The sequence below is a fragment of the Leptosomus discolor genome, chromosome 8 (genome assembly GCF_034619465.1).
Source record: "Leptosomus discolor isolate bLepDis1 chromosome 8, bLepDis1.hap2, whole genome shotgun sequence".
NCBI lineage: Eukaryota > Metazoa > Chordata > Aves > Leptosomiformes > Leptosomidae > Leptosomus > Leptosomus discolor.
The window spans coordinates 23216019-23235222 of NC_141398.1; the positions used below are offsets into that span (position 1 = coordinate 23216019).

General features: G+C 35.8%; 1 protein-coding gene across 1 annotated transcript in view; it reads right to left on the reverse strand.

Moving 5' to 3' along the window:
- Window positions 1-579: 579 nt before the first annotated feature.
- The window catches only part of LOC104344699 (cadherin-10), a 57414-nt gene continuing 38789 nt past the window's right edge, over window positions 580-19204 (reverse strand). Inside the window, exons 7-11 of the mRNA XM_009948902.2 lie at window positions 16077-16213; window positions 13706-13827; window positions 4132-4240; window positions 1948-2199; window positions 580-1073 (exon numbers count right to left, since the gene is read on the reverse strand). Of these exons, the coding sequence (XP_009947204.1) occupies window positions 580-1073; window positions 1948-2199; window positions 4132-4240; window positions 13706-13827; window positions 16077-16213 (1114 nt within the window). The remainder of the gene's footprint in view (window positions 1074-1947; window positions 2200-4131; window positions 4241-13705; window positions 13828-16076; window positions 16214-19204) is intronic.

Consider the following 19204-nt stretch of genomic DNA (forward strand, 5'->3'; position numbering starts at 1 on the left):
ATCAACATAATTGTAAAACCTGGTTTATTTCTTAAAAATAAATACAAAAATATAAATATAAAACATTAGCAGATAGAATTTGATGAAATGAAGTTGCACAAACTTTTTTCTTTAAAACAGCTGCATATTACACTTATTAACACCACGTGTACATTTTGTTTTAATGTACAGAACAGAACATACTGGATTTTTTCTTCTTTGCCATCTTAAAAGCTGTACTTGCAAGGATAGGACATGTACCTAACAGAAGCGGTTTGTAAATGAGGTTGCTTAAGGGATTATCACCCTGTTCAAATTTCTGAAGGTAAGGTACTGTTTATTTTGCTTACTAAAATGGACAACACTGACTTTCCACAGCTTTGGCTCTTGGAAGGTGATTAAATAAAATGTTGTATATATTCCAATTGGCAACCTACTAGAAAGAATGAATGACATTAATCAACAAATTAAAAACAAATTTTAAAAGGAAACCATTGTGCTGAGTGGTAGGAAATTTTTCCCGAATGTTAAATACTGTTGAGTGCAGGTGTCTGTAAAATTACTTCCGCTCAAGGAAACAAAAATGTATCCTACTGTAGGTTAAGAAGTGTCTTTGTCACTTTCTCCTCCACCATACATTTCAGCTAGCTTATTAAACCGAGGGCCCCATTCTCGGAGGTAATCATAGTTTTGGTCTCCTTCAGTAGTGCCCGACTCTAAGGAGCTCAAGGATTCAGCTATTGAATCATTTCCTTCATAGGCATAGGTTGCAAGCGAGTCATACGGCGGTGCAGAAGGATCAGTATCGTGCTCTTTTAGCCTTTGGTTAATGAAGTCTCGGACATCTGTGTTATCTGGTGCTGAAGGAGTCCTCCGTGGTACAAATAATGTTTCAGGGATAATGTCTCGTCGAAGCTTCTTATCTTCGATAGCTGCAGGATTCCTCAGTGTGCCAATATCAAAGGCTTGGGTGTCTTCCTCTCCACCGCCTTCATCATTATAACTCACAATATTGTCTCTGATGTCCTCTTTAGAGAGGATCAAAGGCTCCTTCTTCCGTTGCCGCTTTAGAGCAGCAAACAGCACCACTATAACTTAAAGAGAGAAACAAAGAATGGGCACAGATGTTTATTTAACAGTTTCTTAGTAGCAAATCCACCAGATACAAGAGCTTTATTTCAGATATATTTTAGCAATTAATTTCTGTCTGATAAATGGATAAACATCTGTATCAGTATTACAATAGCACAGTAAGGTCTGTATCAAAATGTGCTATTTTGCACACACAATTGTGTGCTCTGCTTTACAGAATCATGAGCTTGCCTACATGCTGGTTCTGTAACTTTAATGAGTTTTAAAATAGCTAGGTATATTCTGAAGATCTTTTCCCTCTTTTATACTCAAAGTATTCTGTTAAAAAATGGTTTTGAGGTGAATTATAAGTCATTAGTGATATTCTGAAAACTGCAAAATGGGGGTTTTACAAAATTCACTTTTTTTTTTTTTAATTACAGCACAGAAATCTCTGAATAGACAGTGCTTTATTATAGTGAATAATACTATTTACTGCCATATTCTGTATGACATGTATACTGCATGTTGACTTTAGGTAGTTATTTAAATAAAAAAGTTCCCTCAAAAAATTTAAAATGAAAGACATGAAAGTGATTTTTGATTGTGTTGTTTCTCCTCTCTGATCTTCTTCTTTGGACAGTGTAACAAAAGGAAAAAAATGAGCTGCTGTTTGCACACTGGTAGTTTTAACAGTCTGGGACTTTAACTCTTATTCACAATGTCCAATTTCCAGACAAATGGGTTTTCCCTTTTTTGTTTGTTTGTTTTAAGTTACAATTGAATTATTGTTGCAAAACCCATGATCATTTATTTTACTAACCTGCATAATTTTGTAAAATGAGTTAGGCGTGAAGCGTTTGCTCATAGAGGGAAAGATGCATTTATTTTTCTTACCTAGCAGGATAATGATGCAGAGGAGAATGGCAACCAGTGCCCCTGTGCTGAGCCCAGCAGGGAGGAGCAAGGCCTCAGCATTGCAGGACTGCATGTTCCCCCGGCTGTCGCAGGCACAAACTCGAATGGTCAGCGTGCCAGTGCTGCTCTGGATCGGGTAGTCATTGTCTGATATCACCACTGGTAGAAGGTAAGTACTTATTTCATGTCGACTAAAGCCATTCCTTCTTGTCAAAATTCTGGCAGTGTTATCTAGATTGATTAAAATATACTGTTGTAGAGTATATGAATATAAAATGTATCATTTATAGTAAATACAAACCATCATATTTTACATTACTGGTAGCATCTTGAAACTGTTCCTGATAGCATAGTGGTATCTCTCTTTTTCTAATGACATTCCCATTTGATTAGAGAGCTATTTATAATTTTTTATGTACATCTGGCCTGCTTCTCTGTGCTTCTGCACCACCTTCAAGTGTGATTTGAAAAGAGGATTTCTCAAAGCTTAAAATGTTTTATAGATTAATGCATGCAGTGTGTGACACAGTTCCAGTTCAGGGCTGAAGCCCTGAAATGAAGTGGCCAACTGAGAAAAAAATAACCTTCCACTTCATGCTGTTCAACAAGCACTCTGTTCTGAAAGATTCTTTCTATGGATCTTCTGTGACAACACCCACAGGAATGCTATCTGTAAACTCAGTGTGAGATTTTCCACACCAGAACACTTTCAACATACTGTAGAGCAATGAATTATGTACCTTAGCACATGGAGTAGAATTTTTGGTTAAAAATTGTCTTAGGAATTCAGAAAATGTGAAAGATGGTAAGTATTTCCACACAGTTTTGACAAGTGAATTTACTAAACTATATTTGTAGCAGACAAATCTTAGTTGCCTGTATACCTCAACATAAAAGCTGTTGACTGAGTGGCCAGAGGGAAGGAAAGGAAGGGAGGGAATGAATTACAGGGGGAGACTATTTCTTTTGTTGTTAGGGCTATAACACTGGAGTGTGTTGTAACTTTCTAGTCCAAAAGAGAGAAAATACAGATTCAGTCTCTGTTAGGAGGAAAATTTAATTTCCATCATACTTGTGGGTCTCTTGAGGTAAGTGGTTAGCTATCTTGCCAGCTAACTTCAGGCTGAATTAAAATAACCCATGTGCAAAAAGAAAGAAAATAATTACAGATAAAGAAATAGCAAGGTCTATACCTCTATACACTCAGGACGTAGCCACCAGGATATAACCTTCTTTAAAATGTTAATTTTTTTTTTTTTTTCATAGTCTCCATGAACACAAATTTTCCTTTATTGCATCCCTTCATTGGTTTTGGGTATTTGTTCGCTATTTCTTTTCACTCAACATCTAAAACTATGTGTCTGACATACCTCTGCTGCTGGGGATTTTAAAAGGTACCCAAACAATTTGATTTTAGTTTTTCACTTTCCCTACTGTTAGAATTTTTTTTCTATCTAACTTAAAATTCTTCATGTTGTTTGCAGCCTATTACTTCCTGAAATCTTCATCAGGGAAAGAGGATTATTCCCATTGCCTTCATGCCTTTAACACATTTGAAAGCTGGTACCATGTCTCCCCTCATTTATTTCTTCTGTAGCCTAGAGCTCTCTCAGTTAGTCATATTGATAATGAAAGCCAAAATGGGTGCATAATCCCCCTTCCCCAACTGAATCTTTCAAAAAGTTCTTCTGATAAAAAAAGATTGATAAAGGATCAAAAGAAAAGCCAAAGTGGCTATACACTCAGAACCATTACTTTCATTAATGGTCAGAAAGAAGCAAAACAGATGACCAGGGGAATCAGAACTATGTTACAGTAAGCTAAAACTAAAAATCTGAACTTGTCAGGTGAATCCATTTTTCAGACATTTTTTTCTGCTTCAGTCAAGCATTTCATCTGGCTACCCACCCCAACCAACACTTTTACCGATTTACTTTATAATTTGTTTTATCACATTTTTGCCATGCTAATTTTTTCCTCCCTTACACAGATAAAAATGTAGAAGTCCTAAACCACAAACATTCAGTTAAAATTATTGTTCTTGCTAGCAGCAGCCCAATGGCTTTGCTACATATTGACAGACATCAAAAGCTAATATATTTCAGGAATGTATGCCAGACAGCAAAGATAAAAATCCTTCCCTGGAACAGGCATGAATTTTACCTTCATTATCCTGCACCGTGAAGTTAGGGTTAACAGCAGCTAAACTGAAGAAAAACTTTTGTCCACCAAGAGGGTCATCTTTGTCTACTGCACTTATGGTTTGAATAAGCTGCAGGGAAAAAGCAAGCAAACAAACAACAAAAAAACCCAAATACACCTAGGTTTTTGATACAGTTGTCTGATTAAGAAGACTAGTTGTTAAGACAACTTCATATTCAAACTATACATATATTGACTTAATCTGTAGAAGATATTTAACTGCATAAATGTTAAACAATCATATCATGTAAGTTTTTCCAACAAGAGCATCCATTCATGTTTCGTGTGTTGGTACACATACATGTATAAAATGTCCAGCTTCTATGTTAATTCTTCTCTATTTCTTTTTTTCAATACATATTCAAATCAACACCTAAGACAGGAATGCAGAAGTTGTTTTTATCTTTTTGTGATAAAAATGGTATTTTATCAAATAGATGTTTCTGATAGGAAAGTTAATATTTCAAATTAAATTTCAAAATAAAAACATATGTTTCTAAAATAAGATTTTCCTATTTATAACAAAATACCCCACTAAGACTCCTGAGATGAAAAATGCCAGTTAGATTATATATATCTTTCAACTCTTGTAAAACATTGTAGCATACTGTACAGAGTGGGATGAGAATCTGGTGTCACAGTTCTCAAAATTGCATCAAGTCAGTTCAGTATTTGGATTGACTGCTTTCTGCAATGCCTACAAAAAAGGTCTGAGTATTTTGTGGGGAAGTAATGGCAAGGCCTTTATCAACATTTGTTTATCTGTTAGGTAAATGAATGTGTTCCTTTTTTGCACTGAAGTTTCTATACCTAAGGACGGCAAAATGTCATTTCCCAGGCAAAATACAATTTTTGACATACCTAGTTCTTTCTTTCAGAGTGGGTTCTTTTATACCATAGCAATAAAAACTGTACCTGTGGCTGAATTTTTGTGCACGCATGTATGAATGTTCAGTTATGTTCTCATTTTTAACATCCAAAAATAGGATAATCTTTAGCCTAGATAATTTTTATTCTTCATTACCCATTTATCATTTTAGATCGCAGTGTTTTTTTCAAGTATGGAATCGCATCTGATTTTTGACACTACTACTTCCTTGTGACTTGTTAAATGCTGTTTGTTTTTCCTCTTTCAGTTCTTCCAAATACAGCTGTTTCACTTCGTATCACAGCTTTTGTCAGGACTGATCATCTTTAATATCAACAATTACAATGTACTCCTGTTTGCCTTAACAAATGCTTCTCTCTTGTCCATCCAGAATACAGCAAAAAATTTCTTCATGAGACAATGACTGAATTTCTTTACAGCAGCTTGCTTGCTTTCTCAACTGGAGTTTTGCCTTTCTCTAAATTTGTTTTCTCACATAAACCTCCAATGACTGGTGAACAAAAGAGGTAATACAAGCATAGAATATTATTTGTTTTTAAAGAATGAAACTTTCAATTATTTAGTGAGTAATTAGGAAATAAATATTTAGAGATTTTTGCAAAATTAAGTCAAGAAAACACTAGTCCATTTTACTTCACAATTGGAGATCACAAATGCAGTCAGTTGTTGGTGTTAGGCTGATGAAAATCTACTTCTCCAATTCTGAGAGTCCATACTCATAGTTTAAAAGGAGTATGTAGAATTTTTTATAGCCTAAAATCTTTTACAATTTACAGGGACTATTAACCTACTACAGCACTACTGACCAGTGTCCATTAACAGAACCACAGACAGCAAGAAAAGATCTCCTATTAATTCCCCCCATTCATCAATTGCTGTAGCAACTAAAGTTCTCTGGGAACTTCTCTGTTCATATGCTGATCATGTCTAACCTTATGATATACTTTACAAGCAAATTCAGCTAATTTGCTTACATTAGGAACAGAAAAACCTTGCTTGTGGGTTTTTTTGTTGCAAGCATCATTTAGATATCAAAATGTAAGCATGATTCAAAAATTCCAGCAAACATTTGGCTAAATCTTATGCAGTTTCAAGTTACTTGCTGATGTTTCTTTAAAAGGCAAAGCTTGAAAGATTATCTTAGTGAAACAATGTGTTTAGATACATTGTCACATTTACAGCATATCAATAATTAAGTTGTAAAATACATCACAAAAAAAAAAGTATTTTTGCTTTGCTATTCTCACTGAGAACCTAAACTTTAAAATTTTTTTTTTTTTTTCTTTGCAAATGAGGATATTACTGGAAATTCACACTGGAAGTGCATTACTAGCTCCTTTCAAATGAGGCCATGTACACATTCCAATAGAGCAAATACTCCTCATCTTCTGTGTGAGCCTGGAAAGTTCTCCGTGCAGTATCACTGGTGCCCTCCAGTTCCTTCTGTATGTCATCACAAAGAACATGCTGTTCGCCAGATTGATTGCTCAGTGTGGATCAAGTTTATTTGGAGTAGGCCTTTGGTCTTTGGAGGGAGCAGCATCTTCCTGTTAACTTTTTGAAGGACTGCATGATCTCTTGTGCTCTTCCAAGGTCTATACACGAAGCAAGATTCAGACAACATACAAATGAGCAAGGGAGAAAGCAGATTTCTCCTGCATTGCTGCGAAGAATGAAAGCACAAATGTAGGCCATAGCCAATGATATAGGTTGTTTTGGTGAGTTCTTTGCTTGCCTACTCCATACCTCTTGCAGACAATTATGGCAGCATCACAGTTTTGGATGTCCTAAATAGGACACATTTGACTTCCTGATGACTTGAGCAAAAAGAGCTATTGCAACTTCTGTTTGAGAGTAGGCTGAGGTCTGGAATCCCTCTTAGCTGCATAGCTCTGTTGTACTTGTTTCCTCCACTGTCCTCTATTTCACCAGTTGTGATCACAATGAATGTGAGGAGACACTGAGAATCCCAGTGTGGCACAAGGAATTTTGCTTTCACAATTTTTTCAGACTAGCCACTTGGACTTTAATGGTTCTGCCTCTACCTTTTGGTCCCTAGTGCAAGCAGTTGCAACATGTGACAGAAAGCGTTTCCTAAGACTGATACACTATATTATCTTCCATACTTTTAGTGTATTGTGCTTGCTGCTCCGTGTCTTATTCCTCCAGCATGCCAGTCCCAGACATCTTGGGGCACCTTATGGAACTCATGAAAGTGGATCTTCGCTCAAATTTTTAAATTATTTTCACAAATCTAACCACTTTAAGCAGACTGTACCACTGTCTGACAGGCAAATCCAATGACTCTACAATCTTTATCTGGTTATTATCCAGCCATTTGTAGTCACAGAACTGATAGGAGTAACTAAGATTGTAACTAACCATAGGAGCTGTGTTGCACAAGCTTTTCCTTTTGCACAGTTGTTGGGCAGCCACTTGCTATACTATCTGTGTTTTAACAAACCTGGACTCTTTCTTGAAGATTGAAGGACCGATAAAGCCTTCAGTATACTAGTTTTTAGACATTCCTTGCTTGCTCTGAACCTCTGAGCAGTACTTCATGGCAGGGTAACTACTCAGTCTCTTAAATATTTGCAAATCCAACTGAAGAAAAAAGAAACATTTCTTACTGGGTACACCTCTTTATTTGTAATCAACATGTACATTAGCATCCTTTTCCCTTTCTCAGTAGCTTTCAAATATACACCTACAATTGAGAGGGACTGAAATGGTACAGAGTAAACTCTGCCTTATATGTCATCTACCAGCCAGTGTTCCATTGTAAATATAGACAATAGGTATTGCAGAATTTCTGCTACTCTTAATGTACATTTTTGTTATTTCTTAGTAAAACTGAATAATATCAATGATTAAACATTTTAGTCCTCAGTTACTTAAATTTGCCTAGACAATTTTATACTCTTTTTTAAAAAATGTAATGAAACAAGCAACAGTTCCTATCCAGGAAAGAAGTATTTAAGTCTTGTAAGAAAATTCTGTTTAGTTATAAGGGACCCTTTGGAGGAGGAAGTAAATATGATTAAGTTCTACTGTCCCCTCACTTTTCTATGAGAAACTGATTTAACAAACTAGACTTTTAGAAAGTGACAGACTACTAGGAAATAGCTATTTGTCTGAAGAAGTTCAGAAGTTATCAATACTATTCCAAAAATGGAAATCTGGGAAATCTTTTGTTTCCCTGGAATTTCCATAGAATTATTCTTCATAGCCTTTACAGCTACAGCAGCTGTATTGGCAATTGTGCTGACACAAATCCGTAGTTATAATCTAAGGAGGTTCTTACATGACATAACATATACTGGTGTGTATATGATATTTACACAAACTTATTTAATGTTGGAGTTTTGACAAGAGGCAAGCCTAATTAGTATTCCATTGCTCCAGGCAATGTGTTCAAATACATAAGTTAGTGTTAGTCCTTCTTTGTTCTGTTTGAATCCCATGGGACAGGGCAGTGGGAGTGCTTTTGGTTTACATTAAAAAAACTTAAATAATCAGAAGTGGAAAACATCATATTTCATGTTTTGCATACTATTTGTTGATGATCTTGATAGCTATATTAATGTGATATATCCTGTTTTACACATGGTTTCATATAGTGTTGTCTTCCTCTTAGACCAATCAATCATGGGATACCCGCATTATACCCACAGTAAGTTCCTTCTTCTTGCTATCAATGCCGCAAAGCAGTAACAACTACAGGGAAGTCAAGGACATTACTCTGAAAACAGACTGGAAAGTAAGGGCCCAAAAGTAATCAAAGAGTGTTATTAGCCACTAAATCTAATCAAACAGCAGAAACGAGTTTGCCATGTAGGTTTCTTATTCCAACACAATTCACCTTTGTGCTTGGTCGGTCCTATTTCAGCATCAGTTTTATTTGCTGTTTAGGTAATTGTTTGCACTATATAGATGCTTATAAATTGTGTACAAAGAACAGTATATAATGTGCTATTAAGAAAGATAACTACAACTATTTAGAAACCCCATTTTGATTTACATTACGTAAACTAACTAACCAGAGTGAAACAAAGTAAAACTTTGAGAGTTTTTTTAAAAAGTAAGAAGAAAATTCTGATACTACTAAAAACACTGGAAGATATAAGAACTATAGAAATATACCGAAGGAACTAAAATAAGAATAAATCAGAAGAGATGGAAAAGGAAGAGAAAAAAAAGAACTAAACTAAACTCACCACAGATTGTAGTATGACAAAAGAAAAAAGGGAGATGCAAACACAAAGGATATAAGGAAGTTCTAGAAAAAACATAATCGAACGAAACAGTAAGGAATTTATTTTTTCAGTAGATATATATTTTAGTTATTTTTTCAATAAAAGGAATAATGATTAGAAAGACCTGGTGAATGTGATAAGGAAACTGCTGGAAATATAAAGATACAAAAAGCTAAGCAAGGTTATGGTGAGAAAAATATAAAGTTTTTTATATGGGTCCAATGTCTTGACAAAACAAAGAGCAATGTAAAAAGAATTAGTTCAAGTAACATAGTGTGTTTATATATAGGAAAAAGTAATAAAGAATTAATAATTCATAATTTTAAATGTCATTGGAAGAGAATCCATGATGATCTAGAGTGAGTTAGATAATACTGGAACACGTGAAAAGGGAGTGGGCATGTATGGGTTGTGTAAAATGAAGGCTAGTAACAGCAAGATCATAACGAGCATGCTTGGAGACCCAAACAGGTGAGAATACAACTTTCCTCTTTACTTTTGAGGCTCTGAAAGCTGCAGGAAACCATGCAGTTTACCTCCTTCCTATCTTAGGCTCAGACAGGTAGTTCTTCAGAGAAAGGACACGATTTTTGAAAGGACCAGAATGCCACTGGGCACCCGTGATGGTATAGGTGTCTTAACATGAAGGCTATGCAATTTGGTATATATTTGTTACTCAATATTTTTAAATTTTATGTATATAACCCCCAAACACACACATATATCTATGTATTACAATGACTACAGTAGGAGATACTGATAAATGGCCAGAGGGAAATAAAAGAAAACTAAGCGGTTTCCCATTTAAACATCACAATATACTTGTACCGGGTGCAGGTGCCTGGGCGCTGGCCATAGGGACTGACCTCTGCTTTCTACACTGATTCCTGTCTTTTACATTACAGAGTCTTTGGAGGCTGGCTGCTGAGCTGCCAGACGTGTGGCAGCTGGGAGGTGACAGAACCAGTGGGAATCCATCTGCCCAGATGCCCAGCTCCTGGCTTTTCTCACTTGGGGTTGGAGGACAGCTGAACTTTGTGCACAGGGCTGCAGCAGTCCAAGCATTTCGTTCCTTTCTTCCCCTCAGCTCCTACTGAGTCACCCTTGTGTAGCTGACATGAATGCCCGTGTCCCCTTTATGCCATCACAACAAGACTGCCACCACTTTTGGGTGAGCCGAAAGAACAACTGTCAAAATGGCATTCTGCCACAGGTGCTTCCTGTTTGCAGCTTGAGCTTTTTGGAACAGGGTATTTCCATTGTTCGGAAGGCCGAGGTACAATCTGACATCAGCAGTAATAGCAAGGAGAACAATCCCAGGCCCTTTGAGTCACTCTGACACCAAAAATCACATTTCATAAAAAGTACTCTCCCTCTCTGTCTTGCTATATATAGGCATATATGTATATGTGTATTTATGTATATACACACATCCATACGTACTATATATAGCGTGTGTGTCTGTATATGTAAATGTGTACATATATTTTTATATATACTTCTATATTAATTAAGTAAATAGACACTTTAAGGAAAATAAAGGAACTGGAAAATGTAATATTCATTAAAAAGTTTGTCAGTAGGAGATAGGAAATGTTTAAATGAATACCACAGAAGTTGTGACTGATGTATCATAATAGTTTCAGTGATCTAATGGAAAATTTAAATTTGATCATGGATCAAATGTAATTATGAAAACCTGAAAGGAAAGAAAATTAGCGTAACTGGGAGGAATCAAACCTAGAGAATGATGTTTATTATGGATTGATTAAATTCAATCCCTCAGGACAGACTGAATTCCAAAATAACAAGTCTTATTTATGATCTACCAGTAAGCAAAAAGAACATAATTCTACCAGTAAGCAAAAAGAACATAATTACATTCAAATAGATCATTCATGTTATTGTGCACTGCATTTTTTCTTTTCCTGTGAATTGTTTCTTTCAAACAATCGTTTGCAACTCAGTTGTTTCTTTTTTTTTAAATATTTATAGCCCTTTAAGTAAACTTGGCACTTTTTCTGACAAAAGAAACACTACTGAGCTCTGTTACAATTTAAATAAACATTTATTGATACGTACACTTATCTGGCTTCTCATTTATTAATCATAACTAATTAGTGTGCCAATTTTAAAACTTTTTAACTGACAGCTTTTTCTGAATGTAAACGGAAAACCAGGGTAATGCAGAAATAGCTTTTATATTTACTTTTAAATTATACTGACCTCAATATTCTAGATAGCTTAGAAAAACAGAGTTCCTCAAAATATCTTTACATGAAAATATAACTGTTCTATTAAGCATTTCCTGTACCCTCTATAGTTAGTAACCTGGACAGAACAGATTCTGACACCTCAAATGAACAAGATCTGTGGATTATTTTAGAATCACAGAATCACACAGTGGTTTGGGTTGGAAGGGACCTTAAAGACCACCTACTTCCAACCCCCCTGCCATAGGCAGGGACACTTTCCCCTAGACCAAGTTGCTCCAAGCCCCATCCAACCTGGCCTTGAACACTGCCAGAGACGAGGCAGCCACAGTTGCTCTGGGCAACCTGTGCCAGTATCTCACCACCCTCACAGTAAAGAATTTCTTCCTAATATCTAATCCAAATCTCCCCTGTTATGGTTTGAAACCATTACCCCTTGTCCTATCACTACCCTCCATGATAAACAGTCCCTCCCCGTTAAACAGTCCCTCCCCACCTTTCCTGTAGGCCCCCTTTAAGTACTGGAAGGCCACTATAAGATCTCCCTGGAGCCTTCTCTTCTCCAGGCTGAACAACCCCAACTCTCTCAGCCTGTCCTCACAGGGGAGGTGCTCCAGCCCCCGGATCATCTTCACGGCCCTCCTGCTGCAGCAGGTCCATGTCTTTCTTGTGCTGGTGGCCCAGAGCTGGACGCAGCACTGCAGGTTGGGTCTCATCAGAGCAGAGTAGAGGGGGAGAATCACCTTCCTTGACCTGCTGGACCCGCTTCTCTTGATGCGGCCCAAGATGTGATGGGTTTTCCGGGCTGCAAGTGGGCATTGCCAGCTCATCTTCAGTTTTTCACCCACCAGCACCCCCACGTCCTTCTCTGCAGGGCTGCTCTCAATCTACTCATCACCCAGCCTGTATTTGTGCTCGGGATTGCCCTGAATCAGGTGCAGGAACTTGCACTTGGCCTTATTGAACTTCATGAGGTTTGCACCGGCCCACCTCTCCAGCCTGACAAAGTCCCTCTGAATGTCAATGCATTTAGATTTATTTTTTTTACCCAGGAATTTTTTTCTGAACCTGGAAGAGGAAAATTCAGTGTTCTACTTTTCCAGTTTTGAATCCATATGTCATATTGAAAATGACTAAAGTACTATTTTAGCATTTATAAGAGGTGCTGCAACTGTCAAAATTCTAGATGTTTAGCCAGTGATTTCAATTTATCTAACACCTTGAATTCTCTTAAAAGTATCCTAGCAGACAAAAGCCCTTGCTCAGTACCTTTAGGTATTTTATGCATTACTAAATTTGGACCTTAAATCCTCTGTTCTAATTTCCAACTGATGTTACTTTAGAAAGAAGAATGGCAACTTGAATGTGAAATTTGTAATATGACCTGACCTGTAGGACTCAAACAGTTAAGACAAGCTGGCACTTCTGCCATGTTCTGTGCAAAGGTGTTAAAATGATTGCACTGATGCAGTACTGCTGCCATTTTAAAGGATTTATTATTGGCTGACTGTGCTCTGGGACATGCTGTGCTGTAATAGGAAAACAGGTTTTTAAACAGTTCTAATAAGCAGTTGCCTATTAGGAACTAGATATTAAGCAGTGCAGTCATTTCACTTAAATTAAGGTACCTATTCTGCAGCCTCTAAGAGACAAAACAAAATACTATGCTACCAGTTCAAATAATGTATGTTTTGCATGTTCTTTTCAAAAGTTTTTGCTGTGATAATAAGGATAAGTCTAACAATTGAAAAAATAAAAAAAAAGGTGTGACACTTATAGATGTCTGTAATCACCATCAGCATGGACTGAAATGTATTTGAATTTTGCTATTTGAGAGTTATTGAAAATATAGATCAAAGTTTTTAGTAGTTATATATAGCATTTTACTTTGTGAAGATAATGGCAAAACTAATTATGACCATGCCTCTTCGACATATCTAGTCAAGATTTAACAGTAGTAGAGGGTTAGGTAAAGAAAAGTGGTAATTCACACACTGATGCTGTTGTAATATACTGAAATTTCACTCTAAGCCTCTCCTACAGAGCTACTTTACTTTTATTTGTAGCCTTTCAAAAGCTATTTTGGACGTGATTTCTCCCAAGCAACAGGCAAGAATGACCTACAGTTGAGTGCTGTAGCAAAACTGGGTAGTGGGCGGTGTTTATCAAAGGCATACCTGTCCAGCTCTTGCATTTTCACAGACAAAAGTATCGTAGAATACAGCAAACTGTGGGGCATTGTCATTAACATCCAAAATTCTTACGTAGACAGGAACACGAGTAGTATCTTTGGGGTTGTCTGACAGAAGAGAGAAGAATAATAAGTTTATGTTCCTACTAAAAGTTTTCTGTTTTCTTCCAAATTTCATGAGCAATATATGTGCAAGATTAGGTATGAAACTGGTAAAAATTTAGTGTACAAACTGATACCAGGTAAGAATCAGGCCTCCTGAAAAATAAGATGTTTTGCTTAGAATAAAAAATAAAGTTTTGGTATCTAGTGAGCAATTAAGATTTTACATGAAAATAAGGGCTGTTAATAATCTATGCAAATACAGTACATGAAAAGTATGCCCACTATTATAATGACAAATTTGATTATTTAGTGGGCTCAAGAGTATTATTCTGCTGTAAGGTGGGTTTTTTTTTTTTTAAATTTTAAAATTGTTTGTGAACTGCTTTGTTTTACACAGGAAAGACATTATTGGCTTTGTACATACATATGTTGAAAATTTTTCAAGCCTTAATTGCCTCTCTTGTGCCTTATTTAGGGAGAAATTCCAACAAAGCCAATGAAAATATCCACCCAAAAATGTGGTAAAGAATAGAGGTTTTGTGTCTAAATTGCCTTAATAAATATGAGTGTAAATTTTCAGACCTTGGATTAAGAAACAAGGATAGTAATCTCACCCTTGCCAAATGCCAAAAACACTAATATCATTTAGAGTACCCTCTCATTACTACAGGTTAATTCAGGAATACAAGTGTCCCTGTTCTCACTTGCTGATCTAGTTGCCATACCAAGAGTCTGAAATAATACCTAGGAGAAAAAAGTGCAGCCATTTCTTGGAATTCTGCTGGATGGTAGCTAAATACCATACAATTTTGTAACTTTAATGGAATGGGATAAGTAACAATAGAGATGATCCAAAACTATTGTGTTGTTTGGGTTTTTTTTTCTCCTTTTAAGCTGTTTTAAATGGTAAATATTTAGGTGTGGCTGGCATTAAGTTCACCTGTTATTCATAACAACTTTGTTAAAGAGTGGATCTTTTTGACATCCTGAATTGATTAAAATGGCAGGTTTAGGGTACTGGTTTTCATAGCCTTTTGCATTTTTATACTAGCTTTCCAGATTAGTTCTATTCTTAACACTGCCTTCCCATTGTGTCATACTTCACAATATTTTTAAAGATTTAAAGACCTAAATCTGCCCCTTCATTTCTTTCTCCTGAGCTACCACAGCTCTTTAGAGAATGCTAACTACTAAAACTGGGTCCAGAATGTAAATTTGCTCCAAGTATCCTGACAAGGAAATAAGTTTAGCACTATGATACAATTATACAAGGATACTATTTTTTTTCATTATATAAATAGTTCTGAAACGTATTCTTACAAGATTAGACAGCACTGTGAAGGATTGTAAACTCAGGCCAATGCATTGCAAGATAAAAAAAAAAAAAAAAAAGTGTGTTAAAAATAAGTATAGCTACCAGGTGTGCTCAGTACAACCAGCCTATTAGTGTGGACTGCAGCAATGGGGACAGGCAGGCTAAGAGTGGTTAACTGGCTGGACATGATGTTTCATTTTTTTCTCTGAAGTCTAGTTCTTGCCAGCCATGTTCCACTGTTGATCAACATTTTTTTTTTTTCTTTTTTTTGACTGATATAGAATTAACCCTAAAAACCCCAGTGTTTTTGAAAGCAAGTGATCCTCATTGGCTGATTTCAAAGATGAGACCTTTGTGCCTTAGAAAATTTTCTATCATCAGGCTATTAGTGTTAATCTCAATAAAGTAGCAGGTTTAGGAGGATCTCTACTTTCCTCTTTGTACTTTTAACATGACAATATGTACAGAAAGCTGTTTTAAGTAGTCCAAGACATGCTACAGCTTAGGAATCAAACTGAACCTAATTTGTAAGATGTATTGATTCCAAGAGCTGTAGGTGTAGATACCATAGGAAGAGGTAATGAAATTATTTCTGAGGAAATGAAGAAAACAACAGAGACAAAAACATAGATTACCACCCTGAACTCTGCTACTTTAACAGCAAAATCATGTCATTGTCCTCAAAGAAAAGGAAGAAAACAGAATTACTCCAGTGTTATTATTTAATTGGGTAACATTTCAGAAGTAAGTTGGACATTAAAGGTGGAAGTAGGTGAGGAAAAAAAGCAATGAGGAGACAGCTGTTGCTAGTTACCCCAACTTATTTCCCAGAATATCTAACAGAAGGAGTCAGGAGGGAAGAAAGGGGTTTTTTTTCCTCATGAGGTCACAGCTGTAACTTTGCAGGCTAAAAAAAACTGAAAGGAAATTGGCTTACTGATCTCAGCTGCTATAACGCTAAGATTGTGCCATTGTGATATCTCACGGTCAAGTGGCTTAGAAGTATAGATGGACCCATTTCCAGAATGAATATTAAATATCCTGTCAAGGTCAGTGTGACGATCCAGAGAAAACCTAAATATGATAAAGAAAAAAAAAGTATTGTCAAAGTGATCGGAAATGGAAGAAAACATACGTTTCGTGACAAGTCAGTATAGCTTTTAGATACTATATGTTACACCGCAAAGGTTAGTTTTGAGAAGACATATTTAATTTCTATAAACACTTATGAAAATTCTCTGTTCCATAGAATGAGAAAAAAAAATTGCAAGAATTTCATACATGTGATATAATTGTGTAATATTTTATCATCTGAGCTTTTATAGACATATGAGAATCATAAAAATAAATCAGAATTTCAATGTAATAGTTAAAGAATTGTTTTAATTCTGAAAGGAAAATTTCTTTGATGTACTGTTCCTTCAGACTGAGACTGACAGCTCATTTATGAGCTTTTCAAGAGTATAGTTATGAGCATAGCTTCTACACTTTAGGATATATTAATTTACTAGAGATCAAGTTTACTAGAGATCAAGTTAAAACGAATCTCTGTAAAATATGCTCACATGCAGAACTTTCACTTTGAATATACTGATGTACAGTACAGTGAAGGACCTTCTTTCTTGCTCTAGTTGCTATACTTCTGCAGACAAAATTTCTACTAACACAATACGGCAGAATGCCAAACTAGAATCATAAAATTGCTCTTTCCTCCATTTTTTCTAATATTTAACACTGCCTTCAAAGTTTGGATTGAACCTTTAACGTGTAATTAATTAAAGGACTTTGCAAAGTACAGGACATTTATGTAACTACCTGGCAGAATTGGGACAAATTAAGAAAAAAGTCTGCTAGTACACTTTCACAGTGCAATACAAAAAATTGTTCATGTTTCTATGAACTTTTATGAGTGATCTAAACAGTCCATCAAGTATATCTTGTTTTGCCTAACTAAATTGAGCCAAGTGAAAAAATGCTGTAATATGAAAATAATGTCTATAATGATTTGGTGGGTTTTGTTTGCTCACTCCACCACACATGATAACATAAATATGTTAACAAACAAACACCCAACAAACTAGCTGACACCACAATGAATAAAAAAACAAAACAAAAGGAAATTAGAACAGCCAAAAATATTTCTGAAAGTGCAGGAAAGACTTGATCAATTTCTTTTTTTTTTTAAATACTAGATGACTGTAATAAACTTTTAGTTAGAATTAAACAAAAATGTGCTATTTTTCAAAGAAATTATGTTTAAGATGTCTGGCTTATATAATAAGCGTTTGATTTTACTTCAGAAATAATGCAACAGGAAGCTATTTGCACTCCATTTATAGGAAGCCTAACTTATATAGAACTTTAATAAACAGAAACTAATATTTTAAAGTAAAGAGATAAACAGAAAAAAAAGTAAAAACTGAATAAATTCTAAAACCTGAAGCTGTAGTATTTTGTTTAATAGCAGTATTAAATTATTACACAAACTGCCCTAATGTCAAAATACTTTAGTTTAAATGTTAGCTGTGCACTTCTGGGTTAAACACATAGTACTTTGTATTTAGTATTGATATTGTAAGAAGTTGTCCTGGTTTTGGCTGAGATAGAGATAATTTTCTTCCTAGTATCTGGTACAGTGCTGTGTTTTGGATTTAGTGTGAGAACAATGTTTATAACACAGGGATGGTTTAGTTGTTGCTAAGCAGTGCTTAACCAAGGCAAGGACTTTTCAGTTTCCCCTGCTCTGCCAGTAAGCAGGTGCACAAGAAGCTGGGAGGGAGCACGGCCAGGACAGCTGACCCGAACTAGCCAAAGAGATATTCCACACCATAGGACGTCATGCTTTGTATATAAACCGGGGGGAGCTGGCCGGGAGGGGCGGGTCGCATCCCTGGGGACTGGCTGAGTCTCGGTCAGCAGGTGGTGAGCAATTGCACCGTGCATGACTTGTCTTGGATTTTGTTTCTCTCTCTTTTTGTTCTCTTCTTTTTTATTACAATTATCATTAATATTATTGTTACTATATTATTACACTTTATTTTATTTTAATTATTACACTGTTCTTAACTCACGAGTTTTACCTTTTTTTTTCTGATTCTCTTCCCCATCCCCCTGTGGCAGGGGAGGAGTGAGCAAGCATCCATATGGTGCTTAGTTGCCAGCAGGGGCTAAACCATAACAGAAGTAAAAGCTTGTAAAAACTTATCCCAGGTAATTACTGTTTGAAAGAATACACAAGGTTGCTTTGGAGGTTGAGGAACAGAGCAAATACTAAAGAAAATTAAAACTACACCACGCAAATTCTTTTAAAGTTGTTGACTTCAACTAGATAGCATTAAATGAAAGCTAAAAGAAATGACTGTACTATGAAGAGGATTATCACAAATATCTTTGATTTTCTTCAAGTGAACTAAATCTAGGTTCAATGGTCCCTTTCAATTTTTCAGAAATTTCTTTGCCCTTATTCCTGTTGGTTTGCTACATCTGCCTCTGCTAAATTATTTTCTATGGGAGAATGAAAGAAACGTAGGAAAATTATATAAATAATCTTTATCTTGTTACTTTGCGTAAATAATAGCGATGAGGGAAATACCTGCCACAGATCTTCAATTCATCAAATTGTGTCAGAAACAAAATGAGCAAAAGCTCCAAGTTTGTTCTTTTCCCAGTCACGATTAAGAAAATATAACTAATAACATCGTCAGTTGTCTCATGCAATTAGAGTTGATAAAGATGTAATTCTAAGTTATTTATATATTCTTAAATTTCAGAGGCTTGGTGCTATCTCCTACGTTTTCAATACGCACGAATCAGTGTAGAGGAAAATTAGGTTCAGTTTCATTTCCTAATCCAGTTTTACCACCTGGGCCTCATTGAGAAGTATGTGGCAATTGATTTCAAAGTCAATAAATAAGGTTCTTTGGCCAGAATGTAATTTTCATACTTTGTTCGATATTTCAGACAACACACATCCAAGTTGGACAACATTGTCTTACCTATTTCTTAAAGCTTATGCTTCACAGAAAACAAACAAACAAACAAAAAAACCCACACCAAAGTACAGTT